We start from the raw sequence: 21,997 nt of genomic DNA, 5'->3' as shown, positions 1-21,997 counted from the left end.
AACTTTTTCCTCCAAGTGGGCTAGTCTAGGACAAGGGGACATAACCTTAAAATTAGAGCCTTGCCATTCAGGGTGGTAGACGTGTGGAACTCTCTCCCACAAAAAGCAGTAGATGCCAGCTCAATTAATAATTTTAAATCTGGGATGGATAGATTTTTGCTGGCCAAGGGTTTTAAGGGATATGGAGCCAAGGCGGGTGGATGGAGTTAGGATACAGATCAGCCATGATCTCATTGAATGGCGGAACAGAACCGAGCGGCTGAATGGCCTCCTTCTGTTCCTATGTATCTCTACCTTGCTCCCTCTCTATCTCTCTCTCTGTTATTTTCCCTCTCCCAAGAGATTGTGTGACTGTGAGGAGGGCTCGACGGGATGGTCTTTCTCTGTCCTTTTTCATGCACGAGAAGAAGGGTGAGAAAAGACTGTTGGGGGTCCCATTTGCCCAACTCCATCCGCGCGGCACTGGTAACGGGGTCTACCATTTAGAACCGAGAGGGTGGTGAACCTGTGGAATTCTCTACCACAGAAGGCAGTGGAGGCCAAGTCATTAGATGTATTCAAGAAGGAGATAGATATATTTCTCAATGCTAAAGGGATATGGGGAAAAAGCGGGAACTGGGCACTGAGTTAGACGATCAGCCATATCGTTTTGAATGGCGGAGCAGGCCCGAAGGGCCGAATGGCCTACTCTTGCTCCTATTTTCTATGTTTCTATGAACCATGCTGTGCAGGGATTTCCAATCTGCAGCCCCTGGCAAGCTGGTCCTCGAAGCCCAAGCCAAATCTATCCTGTGTCTGCTTGTATTTCTGTCTTGCCGGTTAGTGCTGTTTGACTCCCATTGGGCTGGAGGTTTGGAAAGGAGCGGTTCTTAGCGCTGTTGCCTCATTGGTGGATAACTCCTAAATCACAACCCTGAGATTACACCGAACGTACAGCACAGAAACATTCGGCCCCACTGGTCCATGCTGGTGTTTATGCTCCACACGAGCCTCCTCCCTCCCTACTTCATCTCACCCCATCATCATATCCTTCTATTCCTTTCTCCCTCGTGTTTATCGAGCTTCCCCTTAAATGCATCTACACTATTCGCCTCAACTACTCCTTGTGGGAGCGAGTTCCACATTCTCACCACTCTCTGGGTAAAGAAGTTTCTCCTGAATCCCCGATCGGATTTATTAGTGATTATCTTATATTTATGGCCCCTAGCTTTGGTCTCCCCCACAAGTGGAAACATCTCTACGTTTACCCTATCGAACCCCCTTCGTAATTTTAAAGACCTCTATCAGGTCACCCCTCAGCCTTCTCTTTTCTGGAGAAAGGCACCCCAGCCTGTCCAATCTTTCCTGATAGGTATAACCTCTCAGTTCTGGTATCATCCTTGTAAATCTTTTTCTCACCTTCTCCAGTGCCTCGATACCTGTTGGTATCAGTGACTTGAAATCTCTGCGAATTAATGGGACCAGGTACGCTTAACGCTGAGGCTGTGTGACACAAAGGCAAACAGCTTGGACACTATTTTGCAATATATCCTCCTGGGGCGTAGAGGTACGAAAAGAACTAGACTTACATGGGCCTCCTCTTCGGCCCGGGCTCTGCCACACTCCACGAGGCTTCACGCAGGCTCAGGTGCCAGACAAATAATCCAGGGCGTGTTTCCCCCCCCACCACCACCAAAATGAGAAACACCGGACTCCTGGGGCCGACAAGCAGCTGGACGCAAGTCGCAGGTCGTTTGCGCCACGCTGATGCACCCTCCGCGGCCGGGCACTTGGAAATCGGGGGAGGCGTAAACCGACGACTTGCATTTATATAGCGCCTTTAACGCGGTGAGACACCCCAGTGCACTTGACGGGAGCGTAATCAGGCAAAACTGACACCGAGCCACAGAAGGAGATATTAGGACAGGTGACCAAAAAGTTGGTCAAAGAGGCCGGTTTTAAGGAGCGTCTTAAAGGAGGAGAGAGAGGTCTAGGGAGGGAATTTCAGAGCTTAGGCACGGCTGAAGGCACGTCCGCCAATGGTGTAAATCGGCGGACGCGCAAGAGGCCGGAATTGGAGGAGCGCAGAGATCTCGGTATGAGGGGGGGCGTCATAGGGCTGCAGTAGGTTACAGAGTTCGGTGGGGAAGCCATGGAGAGATTGGAACAGGAAGATGAGAATTTTAAAATCCAGGCTTTGTCGGACCGGGAGCCAATGTAGGTCAACGAGCCCAGAGGCGACGGGTGAACGGGACTTGGTGCGAGTTAGGATACGGGGCAGCAGAGCAAAGAGGCTGGGACGCAGTGGAGGAGGGTCACCTGCCTCAGATCCACCCAAGCAGGGAGTGTCACGGAACCAAAAGCTTAGAAACCCCTGAGGTGGACCAGTGGCCGAGCCCCAACCAGGCCATTTTCGGGGAGAGGTGAAAATACTCTGCGCTCATTTCAGGAATATCTTTGAAAAGAAAGAAAGAACTTGCATTTATATAGCGCCTTTCACGACCTCAGGACGTCCCAAAGGGCTTTACAGCCAATGAAGTACTTTTGAAGTGCAGTCACTGTTGTAATGTAGGAAACGCGGCAGCTCAATTTGCGCACAGCAAGATCCCACAAACAGCAATGTGATAATAACCAGATCACCTGATATAGTGATGTTGGTTGAGGGATAAATATTGGCCTGCTAAATTCCCCTGCTCTTCTTCGAACTAGCGACCATGGGGTCTTTTACGTCCACCCGAGAGGGGCAGACGGGGCCTCAGTTTAACGTCGCAGCTGAAAGACGGCACCTCCGACAGTGCAGCACTCCCTCAGTACTGGCGCCGGGAGTGTCAGCCTGGATTATGGGCTCAAGTCTCTGGTGTGGGACTCGAACCCACGCCGTTCTGACTCAGAGGTGAGAGAGAGAGAGAGAGACCACTGAGCAGCAGCTGACTTCCTGAGCCAAGATTACAGGTATGAGGCTAAATGTTAAAAATTTAGGACGGAGAGCAGGAGAAATGTTTTTCACACAGAGGGTTGGGAGGTCGTGGAATGCACTACCAGAGTTAGTGATTGAAGCAGAGACCGTGTCCACATTTCATGATCGGTTCGATAGGGAGCTGAAGGAAAGGGGGACAAAGGCATACGAGGAGAGGGCGGGCACATGGGATTAGGGTTATTGCCCGTGTGGAGGATGAGTTCGTCGGGCTGAATGGCCTGTTTCTGTACTGTAATTTAGCAGGCAGTCTGGAGGCAGCAGGCCTTCCCGTTATGTTTTGGGGGGGGGCGGCCTCCCCACCTCAATGGGGGAGAGCCATTTTCTGAGACGCTTTGCCAGTTCTCTCCTGTAACTGATGCTGCTGTTGTGGCCATTCCAGAGGAGGAGGAGGTGGATAAGATGATGGAGCAGAAGATGAAAGAAGAGCAGGAACGGAAGAGGAAGAAAGAGATGGAGGAGCGCATGTCCCTGGAAGAGACGAAGGAACAGGTAAGTGGGAGCGGGGTGGGGGGCTGGTTCAGAGTTATTTTCGCCAGTGGATTTGAGCCCGGGCTGTTGAACTGAAACCCTCCTTTCTGACAGCTGGCTGTGAGGGTCCTCTGCCTCTCGCGCGCCATCTCAATCCCGCCCACCGTGCCCGGCCGCTACCAACGTAGCCCTCTCACTCCTACAGGGCACAGGGTGGGAAATGAGGGGGACATCCCGCCGTGTTGGGTGGATTTTCTGAGGTTGGTGGCTGAGGCCCATTGTCAGGGCAGTACATAGAGAGCTTGATTCTGCGTCTAACCTGACCAGATGCCAGTACTGGATGGGGCGGGGGGCAATGTAGAAACTGTCCCACTCCCCAGCACTAACATCCCTCAGGTCGAGGACCCCTATCGGGGGACGCCCTACTGCGACCCGGAGAGAGACTGTCAGCGCAGTACTGCGCGAGAGCTGTGCGTCGTTTGAACGAGGACACGTCCGCAGACTCGCACCGCCTCATGCCTCCCACCCCCCCCCCCCACCCCGGTCTGCGACTCACCGCCCTCACTCCTTGCTCCATTACCTTCCTCAGATCTCTAAGATGGAGCTGAAACTGCAGAATTTGCAGGAGGAAAAGCACCAGTTGTTCCTGCAACTGAAGAAGGTCCTGCATGAGGAGGAGAAACGGCGGGCCAAGATGAAGGAAAATAGGTACAAGACCTGTTTTGGACGATTTTCTCTCTCGACGTCTACGAACATCGGGTGAGGGTAGGATTGGGTGAGGCTGTAATGCCTTCTACAGTTGAATAGCCTGCCAATGTTTTACCGTCTGGGCACTGATCTTTGCCAGGGTACACAGTTCCATGGGCGCCGATTGCTCTCTGGTAGCTCGTCCAAATTTGAGCCTATATATGGTGAATGGTGACCGGCTATTTGACTGTGAGAGGCCTCGTGGCCAAGCCTGATCCTACTCTCTCCGCTCCCTATGTTAATGCACTGGGCGTTCCCGGCGGGAATCACCCTCCCATCGTTTAGTCTCTAAAGGTTAATTGGTGTTGAATTAAAAATTTTTTAACCACAGGCCTAGGGAACCCACTCGGGACGGGAGGGCACCGTCTGGGCATTGCCACTGGAAAGTGCGCACATACGAATGTCAGCGGAGGGTGATGCCCCCCGCAGTCAAATAGCCCGCCAAATAATTCACCATCTAGGTTCAACCTTGGAACAAGGTGTTGGAGGGAAATCAGGTCCTGCGTAACTAACCTGGCAAAAATCGGGAGAATGAGGGCGGGGTGGGAGGGGGATGTGGGGTGGGGGGGGGCTGTTGCTGTAAAGGTTCCGTTGCTTTGTTAACGAGAGATGGCGCAGAGTAAATGGAGTGGCTCGGCGCAAGCGTGCGCCGCCTGGGGTCGGTCCACGCTCGTAACGCAAGCCCGCGCGACTCACCCGTCGCCCTTAACATCTGCGGCGAGCGCATCGCGGACCCCCCCGCTCCCGGCGCCCGAGCTTAAGTCCGGGCTGACGCTCCGCCGAGGCACTGAGGGATTGCCACAGAGGCTGTCCTTCCGTCAAGGTTCCCCCGTCTCCCGTAAAGGTCCCCGGCGCGCCTTTAAAGGTACTGCAACGGCCTCCGGGGTTTCGAGGAAGAGCGGGGAGCTCTCCCCAGTGACCGTGGGCCAAAAGGCAACGGCCGGGGTGGGGGGGGGGGTGCAGGGGTGCAAAAGAAGCAGATTAACTGCTTATTCGGCCAGTTGCTGATTGTGGGATCTTGCTATGTATAAATTGGCTGTCATGTTTCCCTACATAACGAAAGTCACTGCATTTCGAAGTAATTCAATGTACATGAAGCACAATGGGATGTTTGAGTGACCTGATAAGGCACTGCAATGTATAAATACAACTCTTTGTTGATTCAGTCTTACATCTAGAACTCACCTGCAAGTAAAATAGCCCGTTGCTGCCACCCGCAATTTTTATTGAGAAACCTCCACTCCTGTCGTTTGTTTTAAACTCTTATTTTTCTTTTATCTCCCGTCTCCAAAGGAGTTGGCTCTCGCCCGGGGCTCGGGTTCCACAGTACCTCGCCAGGGTGGCCGCTCCTCCAGTACCTCGCCAGGGTGGCCGCTCTTCCCACGCGAGCCCGGGCGGCGGGTGCAGGCGGAGCTATTCGACTGCGGGGGGCCTCGCACGGTCACAAGCCTCCGCTTTCCAGCGGGACTCACTGGGTGGGACCTGGGAGCGTCCCCCCCCCCCCCCCCCCCCCCCCCCGGTCTGCCTGCGCGGTTCGGTCCTCTGCCGATCGTTTGCAGTTCGCCCCGGTTTAAGCACTGCCAACAATGGACGAGATTGAGGACGTGCAGAATTAAAAGGGGCTGCATTCGTTCTCCATCTTTGAGGGGTGATTTGGTAGCCACCTCAGAGAATCGACCGCTTAGTGTGGGACTGGAGTCACATATAGACCAAACCGTGTACAGGCAGGTTTCCTTCCCAAAAGACTAGGAGTCAACCAGTTGGTTATTTACAACAATCCTGTTTTATTCCTGGTGCCACCTTAATTTCACCCTAGCTGAGATTTGAACTCTGGCCTGCCGGTGCGGTGCTGTAACCTCTACGCTACATGCCCGCCCACCTGCCAGGTACAGGAACACAGCTGGTACAAGCCTCGTGGCGGCCTAATGACACTGTGCAGCAACGTGTTACCAGCAGGCAATCGAGGAGAAGTCACTACGTGGCAGCGATCGCAATCTCGGTGTTCAGTTGACTTTCAGGCTGTTCTGGGGATTTATGACGCTTGCCTAATCTCGCCGATTAGATAACAGCCTCCTACACACTTCCCCCCCCCTCCCCCCCCCCGCTCTCCGCATTGTGAGACAGGGCTCGGCACCTGACTGCATTATCATTTGAGTGGGTTGAGTTTGTGGTTGAGGGCTCCTCTGAACTCCATGTTGATCAATGCACCGCCTGCTATACTTTTATTTTAACCACTTATTCTCGGGATGTGGGCGTCCCTGGCAATGCCGACATCTATTGCCCCGTCCTTCGTTGCACCCCTGAGAAGGTGGTGGTGTCCCTCCTTTTCGAACCACTGTTGACCACGGTTTGGTTCAGCTGAGTGGCTCGCCGGGCCACTTCGGAGGGCAGTTAAGAGTCAGCCCACCGGTGTGGGACTTGGAGTCACGTATATTCCAGATCAGGAAAGGATTCCTTCTTTAAAACGACATTAGGCTTTATTACTAAGCCGGAGGGTCAGTGGTTTGATGGTTCAATTCATGGTCTGTGCTGAGTTAAGTGATCTCAACAGGGGCAGCAGTTCTCCCGTTACAGTGGGGCGGGGGAGGTTACTCCCTGCAGAACAAGGGGGCAAAACCTTAAAATTAGAGCTCGGCCGTTTAGGAGTGAAATCTAAAAGCGCGTTTTCACACAAAGGGTAGCGGAAATCTGGAACTCGCTTCCCCCAAAAGGCTGTGGATGGTGGGGATCAGTGGGAGCTTTCAAGCCTGAGATCGATAGATTTTTTTTTTTAGGTGAGATTACCAAGGGATATGGAGCAAAGGCGGGTCAATGGAGTTGAGGAAGAGATCAGCCATGACCTGATTGAATGGCGGAACAGGCCCGAGGGGCTGAATGGCCTCCTCCTGTTCCTATCTTCCTGATCACTGAAGTGCCGGTGTGTGGATGCCGGACGATGATGACATCTGATTCAGCTGTGAATCCCCCCACAGTTGACTAACCCCCCCCGCCTGCCATGACCTATGAAGGATGGCCGGGGTACTTAAGGGAGGTCCATCGCCTCTGGACCTGAATCCCAGCAAAAGTTGGCGCCTTCAGGAAAGCCGCAAAGAGAAAATTGAAGGTCAAAGAAAGGATCTTTGTGATAAGGTCGAGGAGTGTAGCAACGTACAATGCAGTTACCTCTCACAAAGCCAGCACAGCTGTGTACTGTGCAGCTTTCGGGGGCTCCTAGACGTCAGCCCTGGCTCAGTGGGTAGCACTCGCTCCTTCTGAGTCAGAAGATTGTGGGTTCAAACCACGCTCCAGAGACTTGAGCGCAAAATCTAGGCTGACAGGAGTGTAGTATCGAGGGAGTGCTGCACTGCTCAGACGAGACATTAAACCAAGACCTCCGTCTGCCCCCTCAGGTGGACGTAAAAGAGACCACGGCCGCTATTGGAAAAAGAGTAGGGAGGGTTCTGTCCTGGGGCCAATATTTATCCCTCAACCATCCAAAAGACGTGATCTGGTCATTTATCTCATTGCTGTTTGTGGGATCTTGCTGTGCGCAAATTGGCTGCCGTGTTCCCTACAACAACAGTGACTATACTTCAAAAGTACTTAATTGGCTGTCAAGCGCTTTGGGACGTCCTGAGGTCGTGAAAGATTCCAGACAAATGCAGAGTGGGGCTTCACCCTCCCCTGGGCAGCACGGAGTCTCACTGGGGGACTGCTTCCACAATCACCAGACGCCCGCCGGTACCACGCCTAAGCGGCCGCTCTTTACGGTCAAGCCCAGGTGGCATTGTGTCGCCGGGCTGTTCGACCGGGAGGGCATCACGCACATACTCCCCGGCTGGATTGTGATCGACAGCCGGAACCCGAGATGATTCTGGCTCCCACCAGCCACCGAGGCAAATTATCCCAACTAGAGCCCCGGCTTAGATCGGGTAGATCAGCACAGAGTCAGAAGCGAACCTGGAACTTTCCTGTACCCACATCCACCGAGTGAGCTGATGGTGTGATTACTGTCCTGTCTTTGTAACTTTTATTCCAGTGACATGAGCACGCTGACTCAGGCAACGTACCCGCAGGCACTGGCTGTCCATTCCGGCCAGCATCTGATCAACATACAAGGTAAGATCGCCGTCAGCCCTCCCTCCTGCCCTCCGCCCCTCCCTCCCGCCACCCCTCCCTCCGTCAGCCCTCCCTCCCGCCACCCCTCCCTCTGTTAGCCCTCCCTCCCTCCACCCCTCCCTCTGTTAGCCCGCCCGCCCTCCACCCCTCTCACCCGCCCTCCACCACTCCCGCCGTCAGCCCTCCCTCCCTCCGCCCCTCCCTCCCTCCCTCTGCCCCTCCCTCCCTCCACCCCTCCCTCCTGTTAGCCCGTCCGCCCTCCACCCCTCTCACCCGCCCCTCCCTCCCGTTAGCCCTCCCTCCCACCACCCCTCCCTCTGTTAGCCCTCCCTCCCTCCACCCCTCCCTCAATATTATCGCTAACCTTTCTTTTTCCCCCCTCTCCTGAAGGAAATGCAAAATCATGCATCTACCCACACCCTCATCCAAGAGGAGATGGAAGCGAGCTATTCGACACAGTGGGGCATCGCAGGCCCAGCTTGGTCCTGCTCTCGCCTGACCCCCACTTTCTAGGGGGGAAGGCGGGGGAATCTGGCTGATTTTGTTTTTTTTTTTAACGACAATCCCCCACCGCTTACACCGTCCATGCTGATCGCAGGCAGCCGCCTGTATCGGAGCTCTGGCTCTGAGCCCCTTTTATCTGTGTTTTTGTTTTTGTAACGCCCCAGGAACGGCTGCCCGAAGGTCTCCACTTTTGCGACTCCCGTCGTTAACACGGTGCGTCCAGCGGACGGGGACTGGTTCAATCAGCCGCTCGCTAAATCCAGAATCGTAAGGAATCCCCGTCTGATTTCACATCGATTTTAGCACGTGCAATACAGCCCCCCACCACTTCTCAACTTAGATTGGGGGAACCTAGATCCTTTATTCTTCAAAAGCTTCGGCACGAGGGAGTCCGATGGATTTAGCGTTCCACCGCGTATAGCGGGCAAATCGGGTTTGCGCGAACACGCAACCATATATCGCCTCAGGAGATTTATTGCTGCCTGGGCTTAATCAGCACAGCTGGAGAATCGATCACCACCTTCTCCCCCAATGCCCCCCTCCCCACCCCGAACACCATGAAAGCCACTAAGAGGAGCCTGCATTTCACCTTTCTCTCTCTCTTGCACTGCAGAAGGCCACGGGAGACCAGGCGGTCTGCTGGGAGATCGTCCGAAAGCACAGATGTTCACGTCGGGAGCCATCGCGCAGGTACGTAACTCCTCTCCGAGCCTCCGTGAGTTTTGAGTACAGGTCCAGAGCGGGTTAGCACGAGACGGTCCCACGGATATTGTCTTCCGAACGAGCCCGCGGGAGGGGCGCGCGCGCAGCACCCGGGAACTTGTCGGCCGCGGCTCGGCGGGCGGCGCTCCCGCCTGTGAGCCAGGAGGTCGTGGGTTCGAGCCCCACTCCAGAGACTTGAGCAAACGTTCCAGGCCGACACTCCCAGTGCCAGTGCTGAGGGAGAGCCGCACTGTCGGAGGTGCCAACCTTTGGATGAGACGCTAAACCGAGGCCCCGTCTGCCCTCCCGGCTGGATGTAAAAACCACGCTACCCTGAAGAAGAGCAGAGGAGTTCTTCTGGCAGCCTGACCCCCTCGACCAACACCACCCGAAACCGGATTAACTTGGTCATCCATCCCTTTTGCTGTTTGTGGGAGCTTGCTGTGCGCAAAATGGCTGCCGCGTTTGCCGACAGCAGTCGCTGCACTGCATCAGCAATTCGTTGGCTGTAAAGTGCTTTGGGAGATCCTGAGGACGTGAAAGGCGCTATATAAATGCATGTTATTTCTTTATTTGTTCTTTCCCCCCCTCCGCCCCGTTGCCATTAATTATACAGCAAGCTTTTTACTTTAGGGCTTTTGGTAAAACCTTGTCTCCCGGTAATCCCGCCAGCACGGCTTCAGGAACTCGGCCCTATTCGTATTTCTTACTCCTGTTTGAATAGTGTGGTGCCAGGAGGTTTGGAAAGAGGCTGTTCAGAAAGGAAGGACGGACTTGCAATTCTACCCTGCCTTTTAAGCCCTCAGGACTACCCAAAGCACTTTACAGCCAATGAAGTACTTTTGAAGTGTAGCCACTGTTTTAATGTAGGAAACGCAGCAGCCAATTTGCACACAGCAAGGTCCCACAAACAGCAATGTGATAATGACCAGATCGTCTGTTTTTTTAGTGATTTTGGTTAAGGGATTAATACTGGCCTCAGGACACCGGGGAGAACTCTCCTGCTCTGCTTCGAAATAGTGGCCGTGGGATCTTTTACATCCACCTGAGAGTGGCAGACGGGGGCCCTCGGTTTAACGTCTCATCCGAAAGACGGCACCTCCGACGGTGCAGCGCTCCCTCAGCCCCGGCACTGGGAGTGTCGGCCTGGGATTATGTGCTTAAGTCTCGGGTGTGGGACCTAAACCCACGAGCTTCTGACTCCGAGGCGAGAGTGTTACCCACTGAACCACGGCTGACGGAGTTGCCTTATCGGTGGATAAATCGTATATCCAGACCCCAAGACAGCGACTGGGAATAAATGAGGATTAATGGGAAGGGGGAATTTAAACTTAATTCGGGGCCCCCAAACCTTCACGCCACAATTCCCTCGAAGACAAAATCTTGGGAGGAGTTAGTTCTGTTCTGCAGGAGATGTCGTCAAGTTCAGTATTTGTTCGCACACCCGCCCCTCTCTTTTCCCCCCCCCCCCCCCACTCTATTTTTAAAAATTTGTTCACGGGATGTGGGCGACACTGGCAAGGCCAGTATTCCCTACACATCCCTCATTGCCCCGGGGGGGGGGGGCATTGAGTCAACCACGTAATGTGGGACTGGAGTCACGTGTTAGGCCCAGACCGGACAGGGGTGGCAGGTTCCCTTCCCTGAAGGACATTGGCGAACGTGTTTGGCTTCCGTTTTGTGCCTGTTACTTGCAGGGACGGGGGCGGGGGCGGGGGAGGATCTGGCTGGAGGACAGAAAGAACGAACTTGCATTCGTATGGCGCCTTTCCCCGCCTCAGGACGTCCCAAAGCGCTTTACAGCCAATGGAGGACTTTTGAAGTGTAGTTAATGTCGGAACCGCGGCCGCCAATTTGCGCACAGCAAGATCCCACAAACAGCATCGAGATAAATGACCCGATAATCTGTATTTAGTGATGTTGGTTGAGGGATAAATATTGGCCGTGGTCACATTGCTTTATGTGGGATCTTGCTGTGCGCAAATTGGCTGCCGCATTTCCGACATTTAAACAGTGGCTACACTTCAGAAGTACTTAATTGGCTGTTGAGATAAAAGTGTTGAAAATCATGAAGGTTTTAGCTAAAGTAAACAAAGAGAAACCGTTCCCATTGGCGGAAGGGTTGAGGCCCAGAGGACACAGATTGAGGATGATTGGCAAAAGAACCCGAGGCGACATGAGGAAAAACCTTTTTACCCATCGAGTAGTTATGATCTGGAATGCGCTCCCTTGAAGGGTGGTGGTGGCAGATTCAATCGTGGCCTTCAAAAAGGAATTGGATAAATACTTGAGGGGAAAAAAGTTGCAGGGCAATGGGGAAAGAGCGGGGGAATGGGACTAACTGGATTGCTCTTACAAAGAGCTGGCAAGTGCTCGATGGGCCGAATGGCCTCCTTCTGTGCTGCAACCATTTTATGGTTCTATGAAAGCTCTTTGGAACGTCCTGAGGTCGTGATAGGTGCTATACAGATGCAAGTTCTTTCTTTCTTTTGTTATTTCTTTCCCTCCCTCCTTTCTTTCTTTCTTTCTTCATTGTGTTCCTCTCTATGTCTCACTCTCTCACTCTCACCCTCTCTCTTTCTCTTCCCAGAGTCGTGCATTCACAACACAGGCTGGATTCACTGCTGCACAGACAGACCATCCTCAGTACCAGACTGGCCAGTCAGGACATGGTACTTACCCAGTCAGCCAGACACAACATGGACCAGCTTATGGGCCAGGACAGGCCGTGACTTATGCCAGCAGCCAACAGCTTCGAGGTGAGCCAGCTGTGCCCGACACGCACCGTTCATTCGTAGCAGGACAGCCCACTACAATTGGGCATTAACAGGAGTGTCCTACACACTGTACATTGTTACGAGGAGTGTCCAACACACGCTGTACATTGTTACACGGAGCGTCCTGCACACGCTGTACATTGTTACACGGAGTGTCCTACGCACGCTGTACGTTGTTACACGGAGTGTCCTACACACGCTGTACATTGTTACACGGAGTGTCCTACACACGCTGTACTTTGTTACACGGAGTGTCCTACACACGCTGTACATTGTTACACGGAGTGTCCTACACACACTGTACATTGTTACACGGAGTGTCCTACACACGCTGTACATTGTTACACGGAGTGTCCTACACACACTGTACATTGTTACACGGAGTGTCCTACGCACACTGTACATTGTTACAGGGAGTATCCTACACACACTGTACATTGTTACACGGAGTGTCCTACACACGCTGTACATTGTTACACGGACTGTCCGACACACTGTGTACATTGTTACACGGAGTGTCCTACACACACTGTACATTGTGACACGGAGTGTCCTACACACACTGTACATTGTGACACGGAGTGTCCTACACACACCGTACATTGTTACACGGAGTGTCCTACGCACACTGTACATTGTTACACGGAGTGTCCTACGCACGCTGTACATTGTTACACGGAGTGTCCTACGCACGCTGTACATTGTTACACGGAGTGTCCTACACACACTGTACATTGTTACACGGAGCATCCGACACACGCTGTACATTGTTACACGGAGTGTCCTACACACGCTGTACATTGTTACACGGAGTGTCCTACACACGCTGTACATTGTTACACGGAGTGTCCTACACACGCTGTACATTGTTACACGGAGTGTCCTACACACACTGTACATTGTTACACGGAGTGTCCTACACACGCTGTACATTGTTACACGGAGTGTCCTACACACACTGTACATTGTTACACGGAGTATCCTACGCACACTGTACATTGTTACAGGGAGTATCCTACACACACTGTACATTGTTACACGGAGTGTCCTACACACGCTGTACATTGTGACACGGACTGTCCTACACACTGTGTACATTGTTACACGGAGTGTCCTACACACACTGTACATTGTTACACGGAGTGTCCTACACACACTGTACATTGTTACACGGAGTGTCCTACGCACACTGTACATTGTTACACGGAGTGTCCTACGCACGCTGTACATTGTTACACGGAGTGTCCTACGCACGCTGTACATTGTTACACGGAGTGTCCTACACACACTGTACATTGTTACACGGAGTATCCTACACACGCTGTACATTGTTACACGGAGCGTCCTACACACACTGTACATTGTTACACGGAGCGTCCTACACACGCTGTACATTGTGACACGGAGCGTCCTACACACGCTGTACATTGTTACACGGAGTGTCCTACACACGCTGTACATTGTTACAGGGAGTATCCTACACACTGTACATTGTTACACTGAGTGTCCTACGCACACTGTACATTGTTACACTGAGTGTCCGACACACGCTGTACATTGTTACACTGAGCGTCCTACACACACTGTACATTGTTACACGGAGTGTCCTACACACGCTGTACATTGTTACACGGAGTGTCCTACACACGCTGTACATTGTTACACGGAGTGTCCTACACACGCTGTACATTGTTACAGGGAGTATCCTACACACACTGTACATTGTTACACGGAGTGTCCTACACACGCTGTACATTGTTACACGGAGTGTCCTACACACACTGTACATTGTTACACGGAGTATCCTACACACACTGTACATTGTTACACGGAGTGTCCTACAGACGCTGTACATTGTTACACGGAGTGTCCTACACACGCTGTACATTGTTACACGGAGTGTCCTACACACACTGTACATTGTTACACGGAGTGTCCTACACACGCTGTACATTGTTACACGGAGTGTCCTACACACACTGTACATTGTTACACGGAGTATCCTACGCACACTGTACATTGTTACAGGGAGTATCCTACACACACTGTACATTGTTACACGGAGTGTCCTACACACGCTGTACATTGTGACACGGACTGTCCTACACACTGTGTACATTGTTACACGGAGTGTCCTACACACACTGTACATTGTTACACGGAGTGTCCTACACACACTGTACATTGTTACACGGAGTGTCCGACACACACTGTACATTGTTACACGGAGTGTCCGACACACACTGTACATTGTTACACGGAGTGTCCTACGCACGCTGTACGTTGTTACACGGAGTGTCCTACACACGCTGTACATTGTTACACGGAGCGTCCTGCACACGCTGTACATTGTTACACGGAGTGTCCTACGCACGCTGTACGTTGTTACACGGAGTGTCCTACACACGCTGTACATTGTTACACGGAGTGTCCTACACACGCTGTACTTTGTTACACGGAGTGTCCTACACACGCTGTACATTGTTACACGGAGTGTCCTACACACACTGTACATTGTTACACGGAGTGTCCTACACACGCTGTACATTGTTACACGGAGTGTCCTACACACACTGTACATTGTTACACGGAGTGTCCTACGCACACTGTACATTGTTACAGGGAGTATCCTACACACACTGTACATTGTTACACGGAGTGTCCTACACACGCTGTACATTGTTACACGGACTGTCCGACACACTGTGTACATTGTTACACGGAGTGTCCTACACACACTGTACATTGTGACACGGAGTGTCCTACACACACTGTACATTGTGACACGGAGTGTCCTACACACACCGTACATTGTTACACGGAGTGTCCTACGCACACTGTACATTGTTACACGGAGTGTCCTACGCACGCTGTACATTGTTACACGGAGTGTCCTACGCACGCTGTACATTGTTACACGGAGTGTCCTACACACACTGTACATTGTTACACGGAGCATCCGACACACGCTGTACATTGTTACACGGAGTGTCCTACACACGCTGTACATTGTTACACGGAGTGTCCTACACACGCTGTACATTGTTACACGGAGTGTCCTACACACGCTGTACATTGTTACACGGAGTGTCCTACACACACTGTACATTGTTACACGGAGTGTCCTACACACGCTGTACATTGTTACACGGAGTGTCCTACACACACTGTACATTGTTACACGGAGTATCCTACGCACACTGTACATTGTTACAGGGAGTATCCTACACACACTGTACATTGTTACACGGAGTGTCCTACACACGCTGTACATTGTGACACGGACTGTCCTACACACTGTGTACATTGTTACACGGAGTGTCCTACACACACTGTACATTGTTACACGGAGTGTCCTACACACACTGTACATTGTTACACGGAGTGTCCTACGCACACTGTACATTGTTACACGGAGTGTCCTACGCACGCTGTACATTGTTACACGGAGTGTCCTACGCACGCTGTACATTGTTACACGGAGTGTCCTACACACACTGTACATTGTTACACGGAGTATCCTACACACGCTGTACATTGTTACACGGAGCGTCCTACACACACTGTACATTGTTACACGGAGCGTCCTACACACGCTGTACATTGTGACACGGAGCGTCCTACACACGCTGTACATTGTTACACGGAGTGTCCTACACACGCTGTACATTGTTACAGGGAGTATCCTACACACTGTACATTGTTACACTGAGTGTCCTACGCACACTGTACATTGTTACACTGAGTGTCCGACACACGCTGTACATTGTTACACTGAGCGTCCTACACACACTGTACATTGTTACACGGAGTGTCCTACACACGCTGTACATTGTTACACGGAGTGTCCTACACACGCTGTACATTGTTACACGGAGTGTCCTACACACGCTGTACATTGTTACAGGGAGTATCCTACACACACTGTACATTGTTACACGGAGTGTCCTACACACGCTGTACATTGTTACACGGAGTGTCCTACACACACTGTACATTGTTACACGGAGTATCCTACACACACTGTACATTGTTACACGGAGTGTCCTACAGACGCTGTACATTGTTACACGGAGTGTCCTACACACGCTGTACATTGTTACACGGAGTGTCCTACACACACTGTACATTGTTACACGGAGTGTCCTACACACGCTGTACATTGTTACACGGAGTGTCCTACACACACTGTACATTGTTACACGGAGTATCCTACGCACACTGTACATTGTTACAGGGAGTATCCTACACACACTGTACATTGTTACACGGAGTGTCCTACACACGCTGTACATTGTGACACGGACTGTCCTACACACTGTGTACATTGTTACACGGAGTGTCCTACACACACTGTACATTGTTACACGGAGTGTCCTACACACACTGTACATTGTTACACGGAGTGTCCGACACACACTGTACATTGTTACACGGAGTGTCCGACACACACTGTACATTGTTACACGGAGTGTCCTACGCACGCTGTACATTGTTACACTGAGTGTCCTACACACGCTGTACATTGTTACACGGAGTGTCCTACGCACGCTGTACATTGTTACACTGAGTGTCCTACACACACTGTACATTGTTACACGGAGTGTCCTACACACACTGTACATTGTTACAGGGAGTATCCTACACACACTGTACATTGTTACACGGAGTGTCCTACACACGCTGTACATTGTTACACGGACTGTCCTACACACTGTGTACATTGTTACACGGAGTGTCCTACTCACACTGTACATTGTTACACGGAGTGTCCTACACACACTACCTTGTTACACGGAGTGTCCTACGCACACTGTACATTGTTACACGGAGCGTCCTACACACACTGTACATTGTTACACGGAGCGTCCTACACACACTGTACATTGTTACAGGGAGTATCCTACACACTGTACATTGTTACACTGAGTGTCCTACGCACACTGTACATTGTTACACTGAGTGTCCTACACACGCTGTACATTGTTACACTGAGCGTCCTACACACACTGTACATTGTTACACGGAGTGTCCTACACACGCTGTACATTGTTACACGGAGTGTCCTACACACACTGTACATTGTTACACGGAGTGTCCGACACACGCTGTACATTGTTACAGGGAGTGTCCTACACACACTGTACATTGTTACACGGAGTGTCCTACACACACTGTACATTGTTACAGGGAGTATCCTACACACACTGTACATTGTTACACGGAGTGTCCTACACACACTGTACATTGTTACACGGAGTGTCCTACACACGCTGTACATTGTTACAGGGAGTATCCTACACACACTGTACATTGTTACACGGAGTGTCCTACACACACTGTACATTGTTACACGGAGTATCCTACACACACAGTACATTATTACAAGGAGTGTCCGACAAACACTGTACATTGTTACACTGAGTATCCTACACACACTGTACATTGTTACACTGAGTGTCCTACACACGCTGTACATTGTTACACGGAGTGTCCTACACACGCTGTACATTGTTACAGGGAGTATCCTACACACTGTACATTGTTACACTGAGTGTCCTACACACACTGTACATTGTTACAGGGAGTATCCTACACACACTGTACATTGTTACACGGAGTATCCTACACACGCTGTACATTGTTACACGGAGTGTCCTACACACGCTGTACATTGTTACACGGAGTGTCCTACACACACTGTACATTGTTACACGGAGTGTCCTACGCACCCTGTACATTGTTACACGGAGTGTCCTACACACACTGTACATTGTTACACGGAGTGTCCTACGCACGCTGTACATTGTTACACTGAGTGTCCCACACACGCTGTACATTGTTACACGGAGTGTCCTACGCACGCTGTACATTGTTACACTGAGTGTCCTACACACACTGTACATTGTTACACGGAGTGTCCTACACACACTGTACATTGTTACAGGGAGTATCCTACACACACTGTACATTGTTACACGGAGTGTCCTACACACGCTGTACATTGTTACACGGACTGTCCTACACACTGTACATTGTTACACGGAGTGTCCTACACACGCTGTACATTGTTACACGGAGCGTCCTACACACACTGTACATTGTTACAGGGAGTATCCTACACACTGTACATTGTTACACTGAGTGTCCTACGCACACTGTACATTGTTACACTGAGTGTCCTACACACGCTGTACATTGTTACACTGAGCGTCCTACACACACTGTACATTGTGACACGGAGTGTCCTACACACGCTGTACATTGTTACACGGAGTGTCCTACACACACTGTACATTGTTACACGGAGTGTCCTACACACGCTGTACATTGTTACAGGGAGTATCCGACACACACTGTACATTGTTACACGGAGTGTCCTACACACACTGTACATTGTTACACGGAGTGTCCTACACACGCTGTACATTGTTACAGGGAGTATCCGACACACACTGTACATTGTTACACGGAGTGTCCTACGCACACTGTACATTGTTACACGGAGTGTCCTACACACACTGTACATTGTTACACGGAGTGTCCTACACACACTGTACATTGTTACACGGAGTGTCCTACACACGCTGTACATTGTTACACGGAGTGTCCTACACACACTGTACATTGTTACACGGAGTGTCCTACGCACACTGTACATTGTTACAGGGAGTATCCTACACACACTGTACATTGTTACACGGAGTGTCCTACACATGCTGTACATTGTTACACGGACTGTCCTACACACTGTGTACATTGTTGCACGGAGTGTCCTACACACACTGTACATTGTTACACGGAGTGTCCTACAGACACTGCACATTGTTACACGGAGTGTCCTACGCACACTGTACATTGTTACACGGAGTGTCCTACGCACGCTGTACATTGTTACACGGAGTGTCCGACACACGCTGTACATTGTTACACGGAGTGTCCTACACACGCTGTACATTGTTATACGGAGTGTCCTACACACGCTGTACATTATTACACGGAGTGTCCTACACACACTGTACATTGTTACACGGAGTGTCCTACACACACTGTACATTGTTACACGGAGTGTCCTACACACGCTGTACATTGTTACACGGAGTGTCCTACACACACTGTACATTGTTACACGGAGTGTCCTACACACACTGTACATTGTTACACGGAGTGTCCTACGCACGCTGTACATTGTTACACGGAGTGTCCTACACACACTGTACATTGTTACACGGAGTATCCTACACACACTGTACATTGTTACACGGAGTGTCCTACGCACACTGTACATTGTTACAGGGATTATCCTGCACACACTGTACATTGTTACACGGAGTGTCCTACACACGCTGTACATTGTTACATGGACTGTCCTACACACTGTGTACATTGTTACACGGACTGTCCTACACACTGTGTACATTGTTACACGGAGTGTCCTACACACACTGTACATTGTTACACGGAGTGTCCTACACACACTGTACATTGTTACACGGACTGTCCTACGCATACTGTACATTGTTACACGGAGTGTCCTACGCACGCTGTACATTGTTACACGGATTGTCCGACGCACGCTGTACATTGTTACACGGAGTGTCCTACACACACTGTACATTGTTACACGGAGTATCCTACACACGCTGTACATGGTTACACGGAGTATCCCACACACGCTGTACATGGTTACACGGAGCGTCCTACACACGCTGTACATTGTTACACGGAGCGTCCTACACACGCTGTACATTGTTACACGGAGCGTCCTACACACGCTGTACATTGTTACACGGAGTGTCCTACACACGCTGTACATTGTTACAGGGAGTATCCTACACACTGTACATTGTTACACTGAGTGTCCTACACACGCTGTACATTGTTACACGGAGTGTCCTACACACGCTGTACATTGTTACAGGGAGTATCCTACACACTGTACATTGTTACACGGAGCGTCCTACACACACTGTACATTGTTACAGGGAGTATCCTACACACTGTACATTGTTACACTGAGTGTCCTACGCACACTGTACATTGTTACACGGAGTGTCCTACACACGCTGTACATTGTTACACGGAGTGTCCTACGCACGCTGTACATTGTTACACGGAGTGTCCTACACACACTGTACATTGTTACACGGAGTGTCCTACACACACTGTACATTGTTACACGGAGTGTCCTACACACACTGTACATTGTTACACGGAGTGTCCTACACACACTGTACATTGTTACACGGAGTGTCCTACACACACTGTACATTGTTACACTGAGTGTCCAACACACGCTGTACATTGTTACACGGAGTGTCCGACGCACGCTGTACATTGTTACACTGAGTGTCCTACACACACTGTACATTGTTACACGGAGTGTCCTACACACACTGTACATTGTTACAGGGAGTATCCTACACACACTGTACATTGTTACACGGAGTGTCCGACACACGCTGTACATTGTTACACGGACTGTCCTACACACTGTGTACATTGTTACACGGAGTGTCCTACACACACTGTACATTGTTACACGGAGTGTCCTACACACACTGTACATTGTTACACGGAGTGTCCTACGCACACTGTACATTGTTACACGGAGTGTCCTACGCACGCTGTACATTGTTACACGGAGTGTCCGACACACACTGTACATTGTTACACGGAGCGTCCTACACACACTGTACATTGTTACACGGAGCGTCCTACACACACTGTACATTGTTACACGGAGCGTCCTACACACGCTGTACATTGTTACACGGAGTGTCCTACACACACTGTACATTGTTACACGGAGTGTCCTACACACGCTGTACATTGTTACACGGAGTGTCCTACACACGCTGTACATTGTGACACGGAGTATCCTACACACGCTGTACATTGTTACACGGAGTGTCCTACACACGCTGTACATTGTTACACGGAGTGTCCTACACACACTGTACATTGTTACACTGAGTGTCCTACACACGCTGTACATTGTTACACGGAGTGTCCTACACACGCTGTACATTGTTGCAGGGAGTATCCTACACACTGTACATTGTTACACGGAGCGTCCTACACACACTGTACATTGTTACAGGGAGTATCCTACACACACTGTACATTGTTACACGGAGTATCCTACACACGCTGTACATTGTTACACGGAGTGTCCTACACACGCTGTACATTGTGACACGGAGTATCCTACACACGCTGTACATTGTTACACGGAGTGTCCTACACACACTGTACATTGTTACACGGAGTGTCCTACGCACCCTGTACATTGTTACACGGAGTGTCCTACGCACCCTGTACATTGTTACACGGAGTGTCCTACACACACTGTACATTGTTACACGGAGTGTCCTACGCACGCTGTACATTGTTACACTGAGTGTCCTACGCACGCTGTACATTGTTACACGGAGTGTCCTACGCACGCTGTGCATTGTTACACTGAGTGTCCTACACACACTGTACATTGTTACACGGAGTGTCCTACACACACTGTACATTGTTACAGGGAGTATCCTACACACACTGTACATTGTTACACGGAGTGTCCTACACACGCTGTACATTGTTACACGGACTGTCCTACACACTGTGTACATTGTTACACGGAGTGTCCTACACACACTGTACATTGTTACACGGAGTGTCCTACACACACTGTACATTGTTACACGGAGTGTCCTACGCACACTGTACATTGTTACACGGAGTGTCCTACGCA

General features: G+C 50.9%; 1 protein-coding gene across 4 annotated transcripts in view; it reads left to right on the top strand.

Moving 5' to 3' along the window:
• Window positions 1–21,997, top strand: part of gps2 (G protein pathway suppressor 2) — a 48,447-nt gene that overhangs the window by 5,407 nt on the left and 21,043 nt on the right. For 3 of the 4 annotated variants that reach the window (XM_067972047.1, XM_067972046.1, XM_067972048.1), the window contains exons 3-7: window positions 3,336–3,445; window positions 4,014–4,183; window positions 8,190–8,269; window positions 9,387–9,463; window positions 12,066–12,234. In XM_067972047.1, coding sequence (XP_067828148.1) covers window positions 3,336–3,445; window positions 4,014–4,183; window positions 8,190–8,269; window positions 9,387–9,463; window positions 12,066–12,234 — 606 coding nt within the window. The remainder of the gene's footprint in view (window positions 1–3,335; window positions 3,446–4,013; window positions 4,184–8,189; window positions 8,270–9,386; window positions 9,464–12,065; window positions 12,235–21,997) is intronic. The other variant, XM_067972049.1, reaches the window with a different exon arrangement.

The sequence above is a fragment of the Heptranchias perlo genome, chromosome 35 (genome assembly GCF_035084215.1).
Source record: "Heptranchias perlo isolate sHepPer1 chromosome 35, sHepPer1.hap1, whole genome shotgun sequence".
In the NCBI taxonomy this organism is placed as follows: Eukaryota; Metazoa; Chordata; class Chondrichthyes; order Hexanchiformes; family Hexanchidae; genus Heptranchias; species Heptranchias perlo.
The sequence above is the reverse complement of the archived record's forward strand: the minus strand, read 5'-3'. Positions and strand labels throughout refer to the sequence as shown.